Raw genomic sequence first — 19,750 nt, forward strand, 5'->3', positions numbered from 1 at the left:
GGATGACAGATAATGGATGAGGATGTTTTGCTGAACTAGCAGGTACAAAGAGAAGGGTGGTAACTAATCACATCTGGAGTGTAATACGTCCCTTGTTATGTTGATTGAGCAGGTACCTGTCACAAGCATCCATGTGCTAGTGTCCCTGTAGCTCCTATGGGGCATGAGGACCCTGCTTTGCTGACAATAAACCTGGCCAAGCGCCTTCACCACCGAACCGAGCCTGTGGCCTTTCTTATGGATAACATCGAGCTGCGCTGTCTGCAAGCACAGCTGAGATAGATGCTCCAAGAACGGCAGCACTAGCCACATTAACAACTCTGCCACACCAGCAACACGCCGCAGCACGAACAACAGTTAGGTGCTTAAAGGCCTCTGCATTTCACTCCTGGTTAGGGTGCTGGCATCTGCGGTTCCTTTCCAGGACCCGTTCTGCTAGGCCAGGGGTGGGCAAACTTTTTGGCCTGAGGGCAAATCAGGGTTCCGAAACTGTAAATTGCTCCCCGTAGGAGTGTGCTACTTACAGCTGCCAGCCCTGGTACTCTGAGCAGTATAGTAAGGTGTGGGGGGGGGGGAGATGGATAAGGGGCAGGGAGTCCTGGGGAGCAGTCAGGGGACAGGGGCGGTTGGATAGGCATGGGAGTCCCGGGGGCCTGTCAGGGACTGGGGGTGTGGATAGGGGTCAGGGCAGTCAGGGGACAGGGAGGTTGGATAGGCGTGGGAGTCCCGGGGGCCTGTCAGGGATTGGGGGTGTGGATAGGGGTCAGGGCAGTCAGGGGACAGGGAGGTTGGATAGGCATGGGAGGCCCAGGGGGCCTGTCAGGGATTGGGAGTGTGGATAGGGGTCAGGGCAGTCAGCGGACAGGGAGGTTGGATGGGAGTGGGGTCCCGGGGGGCCTGTCAGGGATTGGGGGTGTGGATAGGGGTCAGGGCAGTCAGGGGACAGGGAGGTTGGATAGGCGTGGGAGGCCCGGGGGGCCTGTCAGGGATTGGGAGTGTGGATAGGGGTCAGGGCAGTCAGGGAACAGGGAGGTTGGATAGGCGTGGGAGGCCCGGGGGGCCTGTCAGGGATTGGGAGTGTGGATAGGGGTCAGGGCAGTCAGGGGACAGGGAGGTTGGATGGGAGTGGGGTCCCGGGGGGCCTGTCAGGGACTGGGGGTGTGGATAGGGGTCAGGGCAGTCAGGGGTCAGGGGCGGTTAGATGGGAGTGGGGTCCCGGGGGGCCTGTCAGGGATTGGGGGTGTGGATAGGGGTCAGGGCAGTCAGGGGACAGAGCGGTCGGATGGGAGGGGGGTCCCAGGGGGCCTGTCAGGGATTGGGAGTGTGGATAGGGGTCAGGGCAGTCAGGGGACAGGGAGGTTGGATAGGCGTGGGAGTCCCGGGGGCCTGTCAGGGATTGGGGGTGTGAATAGGGGTCAGGGCAGTCAGGGGACAGGGAGGTTGGATAGGCGTGGGAGTCCCCGGGGGCCTGTCAGGGATTGGGGGTGTGGATAGGGGTCAGGGCAGTCAGGGGACAGGGCGGTTGGATGGGAGTGGGGTCCCGGGGGGCCTGTCAGGGATTGGGAGTGTGGATAGGGGTCAGGGCAGTCAGCGGACAGGGAGGTTGGATGGGAGTGGGGTCCCGGGGGGCCTGTCAGGGATTGGGGGTGTGGATAGGGGTCAGGGCAGTCAGGGGACAGGGAGGTTGGATAGGCGTGGGAGGCCCGGGGGGCCTGTCAGGGATTGGGAGTGTGGATAGGGGTCAGGGCAGTCAGGGAACAGGGAGGTTGGATAGGCGTGGGAGGCCCGGGGGGCCTGTCAGGGATTGGGAGTGTGGATAGGGGTCAGGGCAGTCAGGGGACAGGGAGGTTGGATGGGAGTGGGGTCCCGGGGGGCCTGTCAGGGATTGGGGGTGTGGATAGGGGTCAGGGCAGTCAGGGGTCAGGGGCGGTTGGATGGGAGTGGGGTCCCGGGGGGCCTGTCAGGGATTGGGGGTGTGGATAGGGGTCAGGGCAGTCAGGAGACAGAGCGGTCGGATGGGTGGGGGGTCCCAGGGGGCCTGTCAGGGATTGGGAGTGTGGATAGGGGTCAGGGCAGTCAGGGGACAGGGAGGTTGGATAGGCGTGGGAGTCCCGGGGGCCTGTCAGGGATTGGGGGTGTGGATAGGGGTCAGGGCAGTCAGGGGACAGGGAGGTTGGATGGGAGTGGGGTCCCGGGGGGCCTGTCAGGGATTGGGAGTGTGGATAGGGGTCAGGGCAGTCAGGGGACAGGGAGGTTGGATGGGAGGGGGGTCCCAGGGGGCCTGTCAGGGATTGGGAGTGTGGATAGGGGTCAGGGCAGTCAGGGGACAGGGAGGTTGGATAGGCGTGGGAGGCCCAGGGGGCCTGTCAGAGATTGGGAGTGTGCATAGGGGTCAGGGCAGTCAGGGGACAGGGAGGTTGGATGGGAGTGGGGTCCCGGGGGGCCTGTCAGGGATTGGGGGTGTGGATAGGGGTCAGGGCAGTCAGGGGACAGGGAGGTTGGATGGGAGGGGGGTCCCGGGGGGCCTGTCAGGGATTGGGGGTGTGGATAGGGGTCAGGGCAGTCAGGGGACAGGGAGGTTGGATGGGAGGGGGGTCCCAGGGGGCCTGTCAGGGATTGGGAGTGTGGATAGGGGTCAGGGCAGTCAGGGGACAGGGAGGTTGGATAGGCGTGGGAGTCCCTGGGGGCCTGTCAGGGATTGCGGGTGTGGATAGGGGTCAGGGCAGTCAGGGGACAGGGCAGTTGGATAGGCGTGGGAGTCCCGGGGGGGCCTGTCAGGGATTGGGGGTGTGGATAGGGGTCAGGGCAGTCAAGGGACAGGGCGGTTGGATGGGAGTGGGGTCCCGGGGGGGCCTGTCAGGGATTGGGGGTGTGGATAGGGGTCAGGGCAGTCAGGGGACAGGGAGGTTGGATGGGAGTGGGGCTCCAGGGGGCCTGTCAGGGATTGGGGTGTGGATAGGGGTCAGGGCAGTCAGGGGACAGGGAGGTTGGATGGGAGTGGGGTCCCAGAGGGGCGGTTAGGGACGGGGGGGTCCCAGGAGAGGGCAGTCAGGGGACAAGAAGCAGAGGAGGTTGGATGGGTCAGGGTTTCTGAGGGGAGCAGTCGGGGGTGGAAAGTGGGAGGGGATGGATGGGGACAGGAGCCAGGGCGTTTGGGGAGGCACCAGCTCCCCTGCCCAGGGTAGGGTATTCAATTGCTCCCCACAGGAATGTGCTACTTACGGTGTGTTGCTTAGTGCTGCCAGCCCTTCTGCTCCATGAGTCGCACATGACTACGGGGAGCGATTTATTACGCGACGCCTGGCGGCTCTCGCAGCCACCCCGCCCCCCAGAGCTCTGGCGGCATGGTGAGCTGAGGCTGCAGGCGAGGGGCCCGGGGCTAGCCTCCCCAGCCGGGAGCTCAGGGGCCGGGCAGGACAGTCCCGAGGGCTGAATGGGGCCCGCGGGCTGTAGTTTGCCCACCTCTGTGCTCGGGGCTGTGCAAACTGATACCAAAAAGATGCTTCCTGCTGCAAAGAGTTTACACTCTAGTTCTAATACAAGACACAGACCCCCAAGGGAGCACACGGAAACTTCTGGCAACCTGACAGGCAGTGATTTCACAACAGCAGCTGCCCTACCTGCTGTCAAGTTTTCTTTAGGCATCATGGCAAAGGAGAGTTTTAAGGGGGGATCTGAAGGATGACAGTGAGGTGGCTTTGTGGACGGTCACAGGAAGCTCCACCCATAGGTGAAGGGTAGGCTGGGACAAAGCATGAAGATTCCTATTTGACAATGTAATGAGTGGGTGATAGAGACTGGCATTGTTGGCAGAATGGAGGTGCAAGCTGACATCCTAGTAATGTCTGAGTGACAATAGATAGCATGGAGATAAGACAGATGGGATGAATGCATTACAAGGTGGATAGAAAGCTGGCTAGGTTGTCGGGCTCAACAGGTAGTGATCAACGACTCGATGTCTAGTTGGCAGCCGGTATCAAGCAGAGTGCCCCAGGGGTCGGTCCTAGGGCCGGTTTTGTTCAACATCTTTTATTAATGATCTGGATGATGGGATTAATTGCACCCTCAGCAAGTTCACAGATGACACTAAACTGGAGGGAGAGGTAGATACACTGGAGGGTAGGGATAGGATCCAGAGTGACCTAGACAAATTGGACGATTGGGCCAAAAGAAATCTGATGAGGTTCAACAAGGACAAGGGCAGAGTTCTGCACTTAGGAAGGAAGAATCCCATGCACTGCTACAGGCTGGGGACCGACTGGCTAAGCAGCAGTTCTGCAGAAAAGGACCTGAGGATTACAGTGGATGGGAAGCTGGATATGAGTCAACAGTGTGCCCTTGTTCCCAAGAAGGCTAATGCCATTTTGGGCTGCATTAGTAGGAGCATTGCCAGCAGATCGAGGGACGTGATCGTTCCCCTCTATTCGACATTGGTGAGGCGACATCTGGAGTATTGTGTCCAGTTTTGGGCCCCCCCTCCCCCTACAGAAAGGATGTGGACAAATTGGAGAGAGTCCAGTGGAGGGCAACAAAAATGATTAGGGGGCTGGGGCACATGACTTCCGAGGAGAGGCTGAGGGAATTGGGATTGTTTAGTCTTCAGAAGAGAAGAGTGAGGTGGGATTTGATAGCAGCCTTCAATTACCTGAAGGGGGGTTCCAAAGAGGATGGAGCTCGGCTGCTCTCAGTGGTAGCTGATGACAGAAAAAGGAGCAATGGTCTCAAGTTGCAATGGGGGAGGTCTAGGTTGGATATTAGGAAACACAATTTCACTAGGAGGGTGGTGAAGCACTGGAATGGGTTACCTAGAGGTGGTGGAATCTCTATCCTTAGACATTTTTAAGGCCTGGCTTGACAAAGCCCTGGCCGGGCTGATTTAGTTGGGGTTGGTCCTGCTTTGAGACCTCCTGAGGTCTCTTCCAATCTTCCTAATCTCTCTTCTCTCTTCCTAATCTTCTATGATTCTAAGCTGTGAACTGCCTTGAAAGTGAAGCTGAGTAGGTTGTGTTTGACGTGATGGAAAACGAAGGGGAATAGTGGAAGGATGCACAGAAAGGGGTGATGTGCTCAAAATAATGAACTAGTTACATTTTTTGGGCAGTGGAATTTTGAATGGATATGTGGAGCAAAGTCGCATTTGTCAAGGGCAGAGAAGAGGAGGGCGCATCCATCAAGACATGGGATGAGGAGACTCAGAATGAGGCCTTTAACTGCATGGATGGAGAGGAAAGACCAGACCTTCCAGATGTTAAACTGAAGAATTGGCAAGATTTAGACAAAGCATCAATGTAAGGCCCTAGAGTGAGGGCCGAGTCAAAGATGGCACCCAAGTTATGAGCCTGAGTGACAGGGAAGATGATGGTGGTATTCATGGCGATGAATAAAGGAGGGAAGGGGGAAGTTTTGGGGAGAAAGATGAAGAACTTGGCCTTAGCCTTAATCTGGCATCTGAACATTCACCAGGAGATGCCAGAGGCAGGCCCAGATTTTGGCCTGGACTCAAGGAGTCAGGTCTGAGGCGGAAGGTTCCTCCTGGCTGCTATTTGGAAGTGGCAGGATCTTTAACTCTCCATTCTCTACCAGGCTGCTACAATGAGTTGTGGGCATCTCCACTGCTCTGTTAATCCCTCCTCTATAGAGAACAGTGCTGGTGTCTGCCTCCACTTCCCAAAGAGCAGCCAAGTGACAATTATCTCAGCTCTGTCAGCTTCACTGCTGCTGACAGAGCTCTGAATAGCAGCAATAAAGCTGAGAAGATTCTGGTCAGTGTTCTGTCTGCTGCAGCTGAGCAGAGCTTTGAGCAGCACTGGACACACTAGAGTGGTCTCCTGCAGTCTCAGGCAGAAGTCACTACTTTGCCAGCACTCAGGTCATTCTTCAGCAGGATTTCTTCTCAACAATGAAGACTACAAACTGAATTCATTAAACAAAAGCTGAGATCCTACAGGAGTTGATGGACCTCTCTCTGGAACATGTGCTGCCCATCATGGGCAAGTAGGCCAGTGGATTCTGCAAGGCCTGCCTAAAATTTTTCTGGGTCCACCAGGCCTTCCAGCTCATTTATCACTGCTGTTTGCATTCTCTCTAATTATTGTGGTCTTTTTAAAAGGAAATGCCGCATGATTCTAGCAGACCACTCTCTGGTATGAGATACCAACTCCAGGCTGCTGTGTGGAGTGTAGTGCTCAAGGAATATGATACAGAAATTGTACATATGAAGGGTAAAGAAACTGCAGTGGCAGATGGATTGTCCAGGCTATGGGGTTCCAAACCAATATAAACAGAATAGTCAGTGGCTAGCCCTACTGTGCCAATGTAAGGGGTGAGATGTGATCCAGGACCCTTTTGGGGCAAACTAGCAGAGGGCATGGGAGGGTAGAGAGATTTACAGGGATCTGCTGGGTTGTATATATGCATAATAATTCACTAAATCGTGGTATGTGAGGTCTCTACCAAGAGTTAGTAGTCTACTGGACATCAAAACCACGGCACAATGTATGTACAGATAATATTTAAGGAGTTATGTGTCCAGACTGAGAGCAGAAAGCAGGATGCCACCCATGATCCTGTGAGCAGCATGGACTCTGCCTCTGCCTGTGTTACAAAGCTCTTTATTCTCCCATCACAAACCAGCCATTCTACTCTGGAACCAGAGAGATGCTCAATTTGGGAAGGCAGAACTGAATGAGGGAGGCAACCTAGTGACAGAGGATGCGGATAAAGCTAATGTACTCAATGCTTTTTTTGCCTCTGTCTTCACAAACAAGGTCAGCTCCCAGACTGCTGCGCTGGGCAGCACAGCATGGGGAGGAGGTGACCAGCCCTCTGTGGAGAAAGAAGTGGTTCGGGACTATTTAGAAAAGCTGGACGTGCACGAGTCCATGGGGCCGGATGCTTTGCAACCGAGAGTACTAAAGGAGTTGGCGGATGTGATTGCGGAGCCATTGGCCATTATCTTTGAAAACTCATGGCAAACGGGGAAGTCCCGGAAGACTGGAAAAAGGCTCATGTAGTGCCCATCTTTAAAAAAGGGAAGAAGGAGGATCCTGGGAACTACAGGCCAGTCAGCCTCACCTCAGTCCCTGGAAAAATCATGGAGCAGGTCCTCAAAGAATCAATCCTGAAGCACTTGGAGGAGAGGAAAGTGATCAGGAACAGTCAGCATGGATTCACCAAGGGAAAGTCATGCCTGACTAATCTAATCGCCTTTTATGATGAGATTACTGGTTCTGTGGATGAAGGGAAAGCAGTGGATGTATTGTTTCTTGACTTTAGCAAAGCTTTTGACACGGTCTCCCTCAGTATTCTTGTCAGCAAGTTAAGGAAGTATGGGCTGGATGAATGCACTATAAGGTGGGTAGAAAGCTGGCTAGATTGTCGGGCTCAACGGGTAGTGATCAATGGCTCCATGCCTAGTTGGCAGCCGGTGTCAAGTGGAGTGCCCCAGGGGTCGGTCCTAGGGCCGGTTTTGTTCAATATCTTCATAAATGATCTGGAGGATGGTGTAGATTGCACTCTCAGCAAATTTGCGGATGATACTAAACTGGGAGGAGTGGTAGATACGCTGGAGGGGAGGGATAGGATACAGAAGGACCTAGACAAATTGGAGGATTGGGCCAAAAGAAATCTGATGAGGTTCAATAAGGATAAGTGCTGGGTCCTGCACTTAGGACGGAAGAATCCAATGCACCGCTACAGACTAGGGACCGAATGGCTAGGCAGCAGTTCTGCGGAAATTGACCTAGGGGTGACAGTGGATGAGAAGCTGGATATGAGTCAGCAGTGTGCCCTTGTTGCCAAGAAGGCCAATGGCATTTTGGGATGTATAAGTAGGGGCACAGCGAGCAGATCGAGGGACGTGATCGTTCCCCTCTATTCGACATTGGTGAGGCCTCATCTGGAGTACTGTGTCCAGTTTTGGGCCCCACACTACAAGAAGGATGTGGAGAAATTGGAGAGAGTCCAGCGAAGGGCAACAAAAATGATTAGGGGTCTAGAACACACGACTTATGAGAAGAGGCTGAGGGAGCTGGGATTGTTTAGTCTGCAGAAGAGAAGAATGAGGGGGGATTTGATAGCTGCTTTCAACTACCTGAAAGGGGGTTCCAAAGAGGATGGCTCTAGACTGTTCTCAATGGTAGCAGATGACAGAACGAGGAGTAATGGTCTCAAGTTGCAGTGGGGGAGGTTTAGATTGGATATTAGGAAAAACTTTTTCACTATGAGGGTGGTGAAACACTGGAATGCGTTACCTAGGGAGGTGGTAGAATCTCCTTCCTTAGAGGTTTTTAAGGTCAGGCTTGACAAAGCCCTGGCTGGGATGATTTAACTGGGAATTGGTCCTGCTTCGAGCAGGGGGTTGGACTAGATGACCTCCTGAGGTCCCTTCCAACCCTGATATTCTATGATTCTATGATTCTTAAACGGTGCTTTGAGACAGAGAGAGGCGGAGGACAGGTACCAAGGCAGGATTGTGGATGCACATAAGTTAGGCAGGCACAAGCTCCCCTAACAGAGTTACTATGAAGTTGCCTAGCAAGACATAGGCTGTGACTCCCACAAAGTGCATTGATTTCTATGACAACTGGAACACCCAAACACCAGGAAACCTGATCTCCATTCAGCGCTCTGTTAGTGCTGCAGGCAGAGGGGCATTGTGAGATCAGAGGTAACTCAGCCAGTCATTACTCTCTCGCTCCAGTTTATTTGCATATTTCAATCTCATTGGTTGAAAAGAGTCAGCCAATGAAACTGCAGGTCAGGACTGAAGTGTATTGTCAGCATTGGGGGCGCAGGGGTTCAGGAATGGAATAACAGAACCGGAGCACAGTTGCCAACTTCCATGCGGTAAATAAGCACCCCGATTTTCATAATAAGCCAAAAATCAAGCTAATCCCATTGCAAATTTCTGCATTTTTTCTGCGGGTTTGGCATGTTGATCCAGAGCTAGATTGGCTGAGTATGAGTGAGGCTGGAGATTTGCATAGTGCCTCCCTCTACGCTATGCCCATTTACCTTCGCCCAGTCAAAACTGTTTTAGTTCATCTAAACAGTTCCTGCCCTGGCAGCACCAAATGGGCAATGACAAGGGGAGAGATGGCCAAGGCTGGCAGCAAGGTTTAAAGTTCGGGTTACTGGAGGGAGGGAATGACGACTGGCTGAGTTACCTCTGACTTTCCAAAGTTACTGCTCTGGCTCCTCTGCCTACAGACCCACATGGTCCCTGTCAGGAGGAAGGTGTTGATATGAAAGTGATAAACCAACACAGAGAAGAAGAGGACTTAACAGACAAACGTAGGGTTAGTGGCAGTATCCTGTCAAACTGCTACAGGTTCTGGGATACAGCTGCTGTTCCTGCCCCTCCCTCCCCCACCAGCTCAGCCTGTCTAGGGAACAGAGTGGGTGACACTCTAATTATGCAACCTTACCTGGAAGACGAGCTCCCACCCACAATGGAATTAACCCATTTGACAAACAAGGAAAGGGAGGCACAGAGTGGGACGTGACTTGCCGCAGGGTGCACAGAGAGCCAGTGGCAGAGAACTCCATTTCCCAGCACTGCACACACTCCCTCAGTCCATGCTGTCTGGAGTAGCTACTCGATTCTCCGCACAATTCTAAGCTGGGAGAGCTAACAGTGCCTGAATCATGCAAGTTCTTATTTCTGTTGGTCCTAATATTCAAAAATAGCTCGGCTGACATTATTCCATTTCTCCAGAACAGATCCTATTCACCCAGTACACCACGTGTTGAGCGTCAACCCAAAGTTATCAATCTGTTCAGAGACAACCCATGCCTGCCGATAGAGGTGGGGCAGAGTGAGGGCAGCCAGCTTCAGCAGTGTTACTGAGCATGCTCAATCTGTGTGAGCATGCTCAGTACAAGCCAAGTGTGATGGGGCAGGTGCCCCTTACTGGCAGAAAAGGGGTTAAAAGCAGACCTAGGCTGCGCTGGAGCAGCCAATCAGAGAAGGGCTGAAAGGAGCAGCCAATCAGGGCCAAGCAGGCCCATGTAAAAAGGGAGCTGCAGGGCAGAGAAAGGCAGTTGTCTGCTGGGAGCCCAGGGAGGAAGGGCTGTGTCTCTGGAGGGCTGAGAGAAATGCCAGCACCCTGGACAGAGCAGTGCTGCAAGCAGGGACCGCGGAAGCTAGAGAGAGCTCCTGGCTGGCTGCTAGGGCCTGCAGACTGAGGCCCTGAGGTAAGGGCAGACGAGGGTGCTGAAGCCACATCCCATTGGACTGCAGTTGCCTCTGAGGGAAGTGGCTGGATAGCGATTGCAGGCCCCCCGGAAGCGGGGAAGGACAATGTGTGGTACGGCAGGAGGGCAGTGTCGCTGAAGAGGACACCATGGTCCTTGGAGAGACGTGGGTCCTAGAGCAGGAGTGACAGTAGCGAGGCACCACCCGAAGAGGGCGCACTACCATGCAGAGCTAATTCCCAAGACAACCAGCAGGAGGTGCCAGAGTGACGAGCGCACCCCGTCACACCAAGCAGAAAATCAGGAGGGGAACGTGACCCTCCATGTCTCCCTCACACATCGCCTCTGAATCTGGTGCCATGGATGTGTCTAAAAACGCCAAATGTGTAACCAGGAACTTTCAGCTAACTAGCTATTCCCTGCATGCACCATACCGAATGACGTCCTTGCAGAATAAGTCTTTTTGCATCTGATGTTTCAGCCCTAATCTCTTTGGAGCAGAGACCTTGTCTTCCTTTGTGTTTGCACATCACTAACATGACAGGGACTCCCTCACTTGTGATGGGGGCAACTGAGCACCATGGCAACAGCAAATTAATTGGCATTATCCATGGGACTTCACTGAACCATATGGAGCCTCTACAATAACATACCCACTCCCCACATCCCTTTGCACCCCAGTATCCAGCCTATGACTGCATGTATATTACCTTCTGTCCATCGGCATATACAGCATAGCCGGTAACTCGGACCCCATTCGATGATCCTTCTGCATCAATGGTGACAGGTAGCCAACTGATAACCAGAATGCCTGCTGAGGGGCCAGGCTCTGCTTGGACATCAAGTGGTGCATCAGGAGTTCCTAGGAGAGATCAATGAGATTTTCCCTTTTATTTGTCAGGACAGTGGCATAATTGCCAAACTAAATCCAAGTAAGTAGTGGAAGGAAGGAAGTGAAGCTCTCTCACCCAAAAGTTACAGGAGTAGAAATCACTGGAGCAGTTCATCTCCGGACTTGGGAGAAAGAGACCAAATCGGAGCAGGGAAAATGCAATGCTTTTTGCTTTGTGAATTTCCCCATGTGGAAATCAGGCTTTTGCAAATGTAGGTGAGGGTGAAGTGAAGTGATTCCTGCAGCTTGGTGCATGAATTTAATGATGATAATACATGTCACCTCTCCCCCAGGAAGGCACACTTCAATGAAGGTGGACATTTGCTATTTTCACTCAGCAACTTGCAGCAAGAAGAGTTTAACTTGTAAAACTAAAACAGGAAAATGTTAAAACCAAATGACAAACCAGCTTAGGTCTGTCTACACTTGGAGCTGGGGCTCTGACATACACGGGCTAGCTCTCATCAAGCTAGAGTGCCAAAAATAGAGAGTAGCTGCATCAGCATGAGCTGTGGGAAGGGCTAGCCACCCTGTGTATGTAGTTAGTGTCTCTGATGGGCAGCCACTCGGGGTGGCTAGCCCTCCCACAGCTCCCGCTACATTCTGGTTTTAGCATAGTAACTCAAGGAGAGCTAGTGCAATTATGTCTTCTGGAACTGGGAATCCCAGCTCCAAGTGTTACTCTTTGGAAATCAGAGAAACCACCTAGTAAACTGCATTGTTTGTCCCCCTCTGTCCCCAGTACCTGCTAAGGGAGTAGTGAAGTGTATCGCTGCTGACTTCTTCTCACGCCTCTCCTGGGGCAACTCCCAGAGCACCCCGGGGGGCCGGGCCTCCACCTTGGCAACATACTGAGTGCTCGGGCGCAGGCTGCGGAAAGTGTACCAGTAGACACCTGGCTTTGTGGTATCACACTCTTCCTCATCGAGGTACACTGCATGAACGTAGTTGCTGTTGCACGGTAGCCAGGTCACTTCTGCTGAGGTCGCTGTCATGCTTCTGATTTTCAGCAGCATTGGTGCTATGCAGAAATCTTGCCCTACACAGAAAGTGCACCGCAGCTTATCGGAGCTTCCTTGGTCTGTCACACTTTGCACAGAGATGCGATAGGCTTTCAGCTCCAAGTCCAGCTTCTCGATCACAGCTTTAGTTTGAGAGCCACTCTTCACATTCTGGCATAACTCTGCATCCACATAGACGTTATAGCTCTGTATGTCTGCGCAGCCAGCTGGCAAAAGTGGTGGCTCCCAGCCTACAACTATGCTTCTGGTGAGCTGTTTGATCAGAGTCAGCTTTCTCGGGTAAGGCACTGCTGTGTGACTGACAGGCTCCTCCTGGTCTTCTGGTCTACCAGGCAATGGACTGATACTGGCCTCATCAGCAGAGTGATCACTTCTCTCTCCACTGCTAGTGCTTGCACCAACAAAAATCCTCTCGTGGTATGAGCTCTGGGTGAGATCATTTACCTCTGGAGGCAGAAAGGTCATGAGGTCATCATCTGAAACTTGTTCAACAAAATTGGAGGGGACCAGCCCTCTCCTGCCATCCATTAGCTCCCCTAGATGAGAAACAGGAAACCCGTTATCACCACACCTGCCCTTCAGACTCCAAACCTAGCAGTGGTAGAGAGAAAAGAGAGCAGCATCCCTGGCCAATCACTATCCCGACATGATCAGAAGAGAGAAGCCCTGTCAGGCCACAGCGAGCACAGCACTCTGCCAGGAAAGGACTGCTCCCTCCATTTCCTCGCACTTTGTCCCATCTGGTTCTACATGTTCCACAGGATGGGGTCTCCACCACTTCCCTTGGAGAGTATTTCACAGCCTAGGAACTAGGAAGTATTTCTAGATATTTAGACTAAGCTTCCTTTCCTTTTATTTCATCTAGTCACACTCCTTTTGCTACCTTAAACCTTCTTCTCTAGCCTTTCCAACCCAATATCTATACCAGTTGGGGCATGGAGTGGAATCTTTGTTTTGGAGGATTTGTACAATTACCCAAAGCAAGAGTTCATGGCCTGGGACAGTGCAGAAGGAGAAAAACGGTTACTAACCTTCCAATGTAGGTGTGCGCACGCCATGTGCACTGTCCCCCAGTGGTATCCATCAGATCGGCTATGGTGCCCCATGGAGTGACGCCTACATGGTGCAGTATATAGATACCTGCTGCCCTACTGCCCCCTCAGTTCTTTCTTGACTGCAACTCTGACAGAGGGGTAGGAAGGCGGGTTTTGGAATGGACATGAGCAACACATCTCGAAGAACAACAGTTACAGAAAAGTTAGTAACCGTCTTTTCTTCTTCGAGTGTTTGCTCATGTCCATTCCAATGCAGGGGATTCCTAAGGTGGTCAGGTGGTGGGATCAGAGTTTCACTGACAAGCAGACTAGCACCGCTTGGCCAAAACCTGCATCATCTCTAGCCTGCTGAGTGATGGCGTAGTTTGAGGTAAACTTGTGGATCGGCGACCAGGTCACATTCTCTAGATATCCTGGATTGGGACCTGTGCTGCGTACGCCACCGCTGATGCTTGCAACCTTATAGAATGAGCCATCAAGCAAGGATGTAGGACTTCACCAGGTCACAACAAGTGCAGATGCAAGATGTAATCCAAGAAGAAATTCTCTGGGCAGAAACTGGACTGCCTCTCATTCTGCCTGCGATGGCTACGAAGAGTTGGGTGGTCTTTCTAAATGGCTTAGTCCTCTCTATGTAGAATGCCAGCGCACATCTCATATCCAGTGAGTAGAGCCTCTGTTCCTCCCTGCTAGAGTGTGGCTTAGGCTAGAAGACCGGGATAAAAATGTCCTGGCTACTATGAAATTGAGAGACCACATTAGGGAGGAAAGACGGGTGTGGCCGGAGCCATATCTTGTTCTTGAAAAAGCCCATATACAGTGGTTCAGAGGTGAGGACTCTTCTGGCTGAGGTGATGGCCATGAGAAAAGCCACCTTCAAATAAAGATAGAGCAAAAAGCACATTGCCAGTGGCTCGAATGGGGGGTCCTGTCAGCCTTGTCAATACCAAATTAAGGTCCCAAGGGGGCAGAGGCTGGGGTACTTGTTAGTAGAGTTGTTTCAAACCCTTCGAGAAATGGTTGCAATTAGGTTTGAAAACACTGACTGGCCGTTCACTTCACGGTGAAATGCAGAGATCACAGCTAAATGAACCCTTATGGATGACATTGTCAATCCCTCCTGCTTTAAATAAAGCAGCTAGTCTAGAATGAGGGGCAGTGAGGATTCTGTAGGTGAAACACCTTTCTGCGCTGACCAGATCGAGAACCTCTTCCATTTAGTCAGATAGGCGGTTCTCGTCTGCTACCCAAGAGCACCTCCTGTACCGGAGGTGAACAAGACTGTTCCGCCTGGTTCAGCCATGGAGGTTCCATGCTGCCAGGGGAGGCACTCAAGGTTCAGGCAGAGTAGGCGGCTGTGGTCCCAAGAGATCAAGTCTAGGTTGATTGGTGTGTCCACTGAGAGTTCCAGCAGGGTTAATCACGTTTTGTCCCTTCTGACCCTGAGCAGAACTTTATGTATAAGAGGAGTGGGAGGGAACACGTAAAAGAGCCTCCCCTTCGAGGGAAGGAGAAAGGCATCTGTGAGCAAGCCCGGACTGTGCCCCAGGAAGGAGCAGAACTAAGGGCACTTCCTGTTGTGCCTCGTCATGACTAGGTCCACTGGGGAAACCCCCACTTGTGGGACAATAGCGTTTAAGACGTCTGGGTGAATGGATCACTCGTGATGGTTGGAAAAGGATCTGCTGAGGTGGTCTGCCAGCCTGTTCTGCGACCCTGGTATGTAGGAGGCTTCCAGGTGAATGGAGTGGGCTATACAAAAGTCCCATAGGCTCAACACTTCCTGGCAAAGGGTGGAGGAGCTGGCTCTCCCTTGCTTGTTTGTGTAAAACATTGTTGTGTTGTCTATGCGGACTGAGATGCACTTGCCTTCTAAGTGGGGTCGGAGCGCCTGGCAGGCTAAGCAAACCACCCTTAGCTCTATCACACTGATAGGTAAGATTCGCTACCGCAGCTCATCTCTGATGAGTCTGTGACTAGGGACATTGAAGCGGTGGGCCACGAAAAGGGGACGCCTGGGTTCTGATCCAGCAACCACCAAAGGGCCGAAATCACCAGTGACAGAAGTGTGATCACCTTGTCCAGCGGTATCGATCCAGTATGGACACCGATGCCCACCATAATGGGAGGGGCCACAGACAGAGTCACGCGTGTTGCACCACACAGGTACAAGACGCCATGTGCCCCAGAAGCTTTGAGCAGTTTCCCGCTGTGGTGATGGGGAAATCTCTCAAACCGTTTATGAGAGATTCAATGGCTCTGAATCAGCTTTCTGGGAGGAAGGCTCTGTCCTGGATCGAGTCCAGAACTGCCCCTATGAACTCTATTCTCTGAACTGGCAAAAAAGTTGACTTTTGCATATTTATCAACAGCTCCAGATTCTGGAAGGTTGACTGTATCTGCTCTACATGCGCCTTCACCTGATCTCTCAATCGACCTTAGATCAGCCAGCCATCCAGGTATGGGTATACTTTCACCCCTCTCCTCCTGAGAAAGGATGCCACAACTCCCATGCACTTCATGAACATCTGTTGGCCTGCCGACAGACCAAAGGATTGAACGGTGAACTGATAATGATTCTGGTTTACCACGAATCAGAGGTACATCTTGTGACCTGGGAAGATGGCCATGTGAAAATACAGGTCCTTTAAGTCAAGTAGTGTACCAATCCCCTGGATCCAGGGAGGGGACAACAGAGGCCAGGGAGATCTTGTGGAACTTCAGCTTTTTCATGAATTTGTTGAGGTTTCACAGATCCAGGATGGGTCTGAGGTCACCATTGGCCTTCAGGATTAGGGTGAGTAAAACCCCTTGCCTCTTAACTCCAGAGGAACCTCCTCCACAGCTCCCGCCCTTAGGAGTGGCTACACCTCCTGGGCAAAAAGTCTCTCATGAGAAGGGTCCCTCAAGAGGGACGGGGAGGGAAACAACTGAACTGCAGGGTATATCCCACTTCCACCATGAGCAATACTCAACGGTCCAAGGTAATGCGGGTCCACGCTTGGCAGAAGAGGGACAACTGGTCAACAAACAGGGGAGATAAGATCCAGGCACTATCCTGGTATGCTGTCTGCAGGCGCCCCCGAGAAGATCTGCTTCGGTTCCGTTGAGTGTCTTCTGGGAGCAGATGTGAGGGCCGATGAGAAGTGAGGTGTAGGCTTCCTCCTTCTTATTCCTCCTGTGTCAAAACTCTTGCCTCTGCTGAGGATGCTGTTGAGGATAGAGATGGCCCATAGGTTGGGGTTTATAGTGTTTCTGAGCTGGGGCTGGGGTGTGGAGACCCAAGGATTTTAAAATAGCCCTTCAGTACTTTAGCCTATGGAGCTTAGCATCAGTCTGCTCCAAGAAAAGGGAGTTCCCTTCAAAGGGTAGGTACTGAATAGTCTGTTGGACTTCACAGGATAGTCCTGAGGACTGAAGCCAGGACCTCCACCTCATGACCACTGCTGAGGCATGAATCAGGTTGCCAAGTCCGCCATGTCCAAGGCAGCTTGGAGAGATTCTTTGATCACCACGTTACCCTCCTCTACAAGGACCAAGAATTTAGTCCGGGACTCCAAAGGTAAGAGTTCCTTAAATTTTGTCATGGCTGACCAGAAAACAAAATCATAATGGCCCAAGGGCTTGACGGTTGGCTATTCTCAGCTGGAGGCTCCGCGTTGAGTATACCTTCCTGCCCCGTAAGTCCAGCTTCTTGGCCTCTTTCGCATTAGGCGATGGCCCTTATTGCCCCCGTTTCTCCGTTTCATTAGCTGCCATGACAACCAGCAAGCCTGGTGGAGGGTGAGTATAAAGATCCTCATATCCCTTGGGGGGCACAAAATATTTCCTTTCCATCCACTTATCTGTGGGCTGGAGGGAAGCAGGAGTCTGCCACAGAGTCTTTATGGGCTGCAAGATGACATCATTTAAAGGCAGGGCCACCCTTTAAAGGGCACTAATATGTCCATCAGGGCCATGGGCTGACTCAGAGATTTCCTCAGCCTGTATTCCCAAGTTCTGTGTGTTGCAATGTAGAAGCTCTTAATGAGCCCTATAGTCATCTTGCGTGGGCACCATGGTCATCCCCACCACTGCCTGGTCTGGGGAGGAGGACAATGAAGCTTGTACCAGAACTGGGCCTTCTACCGCCTCTGTTGCCCTGTGTCCCGGTGCCAACCTCAGCAGGATGGATTAAACCCCTTTCAGATGGGGAAGGCAGAGGCGCTCTCACCTCCAGTGGTGCCAAGAGCACCCGGAGTGGAAACCTTGAAACGGATGGATCACCCAAGGGTACACTGGCCACTGCACTGGCATTTACCATTGTGTCGATGACCATGCTATCAGTACGTGCCTTTGTGCCATAGCTGCTGGGTGTCTATGGTCAGCCTGGTACCTGCTCCTCTGGGAGGTGTACGATTCTGCCTCCAATTCACAGCCCAAGGACCCACTCCTGGGTGATCACAGTGGAGCAGTGCTGAGATGGGGACCGGTGCTGCGATAAGGAGTGTTGCTGTGACAAGGAGCAGCGCAGGGAGGGAGAGCTCAATGAATGGTGGTGCCGCACTATCATTGCTGGCTTGCCCTCTAGTGGCACCTGCTTCAACGTTGAGGCATCCCGCGGTGCTGGAGCTGTCATCAACAGTCCACAACCTGACGGGGATGGCGGTACTGGGAGAGCAAGGAGGCTCCTGGCCACCTCAATAGCCTCCAGCATCAATGGTAGAGCCAGGGCTGTATCACCTTGGTGGTTCTCTCTAGGCAGGGAGTCCACCGGTACCAGACTCAATGGTCCCCTTCCCATACCTCAGAGTGACCCGGCACAGGCCCCACTCTTTCTGTGGCCTTATGTCTTGGGGTCAGAGCACCCCTGGTCTGACTTTGTCTATCTCTTCTTCAGCACTGGTGATGGGGAGCGGTACCGGGAGGCCAGAGTTGGCACTGACTTCTTGCACATTGGAGAAACAATGCGAGACTGGGGACAGAGTCTTTCATTGGCGCCAGGGATGTGGAATCACTCTGTACCTCTCTCAGGGAGGCCGGGGCACTTCCAACAGATACCAAGGTGCTTGGTGCCGATTCTGCCTGTGGCTCCGAGGAGGGATGAAGTGTTACCTCCATGAGGAGGAATCTAAGTCTATTGTCCCTCTCCTTTTTTGTCCTCAGCTTGAAGTTCTTATAGATCTGGCATCAATCTTGCATGTGGCCCTCTCCCAGGTACTTCAGACAAGTATCCTGCAGATCATTCACCAGCATCGGTTTGTGCCACCCTGCACACTATTTGAAACCCTGGGACCGAGGCATACCCCAGGAGCCCAAGTTGGCCTAGCCCCGCAGGATGGGGAGCACTTCTAACTACACTAGGCTACTTGACTATGTGCTAACTTATTCTAATTCTAACTGTTTACAGAACAGAAGACTACTGAAGAGTAACACTGCAAACAATGTTCCAGTGATCCCCCAAATACGATAAGAAGGAACTGAGGGGGCGGCGGGGTGGCATATTCCTGTATACCACACCATGAAGGTGCCAATCCAGGGGGCACAAGAGCTGACCCTATGGATACCACTGAGGGAAAAACTTTCCAGCGATGGTGCATGCGGCGCGCCCCCACCTACACTGGAATGGACATGAGCTAGCACTCGACGAAGAACTAACTGAATCAGTTATTCCTTTAACACTGAAAAATTCTTTCAAATTGGCTTGCATTATGTGATAGACCCAGGCCAGTTGGGTACAGCAGAGGAGCCTTATTGGGATCCAGGAAGTGGGCGGATAAAGGATCCCCCCCCAGCCTAAGGGGGGGGTCCACAGGACCTGGGAAACCAATTAATTACGGGGGACAACTAATGAACAACAGGGACAGGAGTGCGGTCAAAGGTCAAACGAAGGGAACCGGACGGGGACACCGAGCAGAGAACCCCGGACAGCGCCCACTGCTCCTCAAAGGCGTCAAAGGAGTCAGTGGACGCCGCCCAGAGGAACTCTGCTCGGAGGCGTGAACGGACAGAGGATCGGAAATAGGCCCCACAGTCGCAGGAGACTCCATTGGCCAACCTCCACACCCTGGTTTTATAGATGGCCACTTTAGCCAGGGCCAGGAGGAGGTTGACCAGGAGGTCCCGCGACTTAGTGGGACCACGGACAGGGAGTGCGTAGATAAGGAGGTGAGGGGAAAAGTGCAACCAAAACTTTAACAAAATATTCGTGAGGAACCGGAATAGGGGCTGCAGCCTGGCGCACACCAGGTAGACGTGCACCAGGGTTTCCCTCACACCGCAAAAGGGGCAGGTGTCCGGGATTGGGGTGAACCGCGCCAAGTACACGCCCTTGCTCACGGCCCCGTGAAGGAGCAGCCAACTGATACCCCAGCGGGCCTCGGGACTAAGGTGGAATATAGGCTGGCCCACCAGGGCTCCTCACCTTCTAGAGGTGGCAGGAGGTCCCGCCACTTTGTGTCAGGGCGGGACGCAAGGGTGAGGACGTGAAGGGTGTGGAGCACGAGCGTGTAGAGATGTTTCCTTGGTGCGGTCTGGAACCAGACCAGCTGCAGCTTGCGTAGCCGGCTCACGGTGAAGGGGCGTGGGGGTTAGTCAGGTCCACG

The 19,750-nt window shown here is 52.9% G+C and overlaps 1 protein-coding gene across 1 annotated transcript in view; it reads right to left on the reverse strand.

Annotated features, from left to right (window-relative positions):
- The window catches only part of TSPOAP1 (TSPO associated protein 1), a 231,866-nt gene that overhangs the window by 64,355 nt on the left and 147,761 nt on the right, over positions 1 to 19,750 (reverse strand). Inside the window, exons 17-18 of the mRNA XM_077836656.1 lie at positions 11,835 to 12,647; positions 10,908 to 11,059 (exon numbers count right to left, since the gene is read on the reverse strand). Of these exons, the coding sequence (XP_077692782.1) occupies positions 10,908 to 11,059; positions 11,835 to 12,647 (965 nt within the window). The remainder of the gene's footprint in view (positions 1 to 10,907; positions 11,060 to 11,834; positions 12,648 to 19,750) is intronic.

The sequence above is a fragment of the Eretmochelys imbricata genome, chromosome 17 (genome assembly GCF_965152235.1).
Source record: "Eretmochelys imbricata isolate rEreImb1 chromosome 17, rEreImb1.hap1, whole genome shotgun sequence".
Taxonomy (NCBI): Eukaryota; Metazoa; Chordata; order Testudines; family Cheloniidae; genus Eretmochelys; species Eretmochelys imbricata.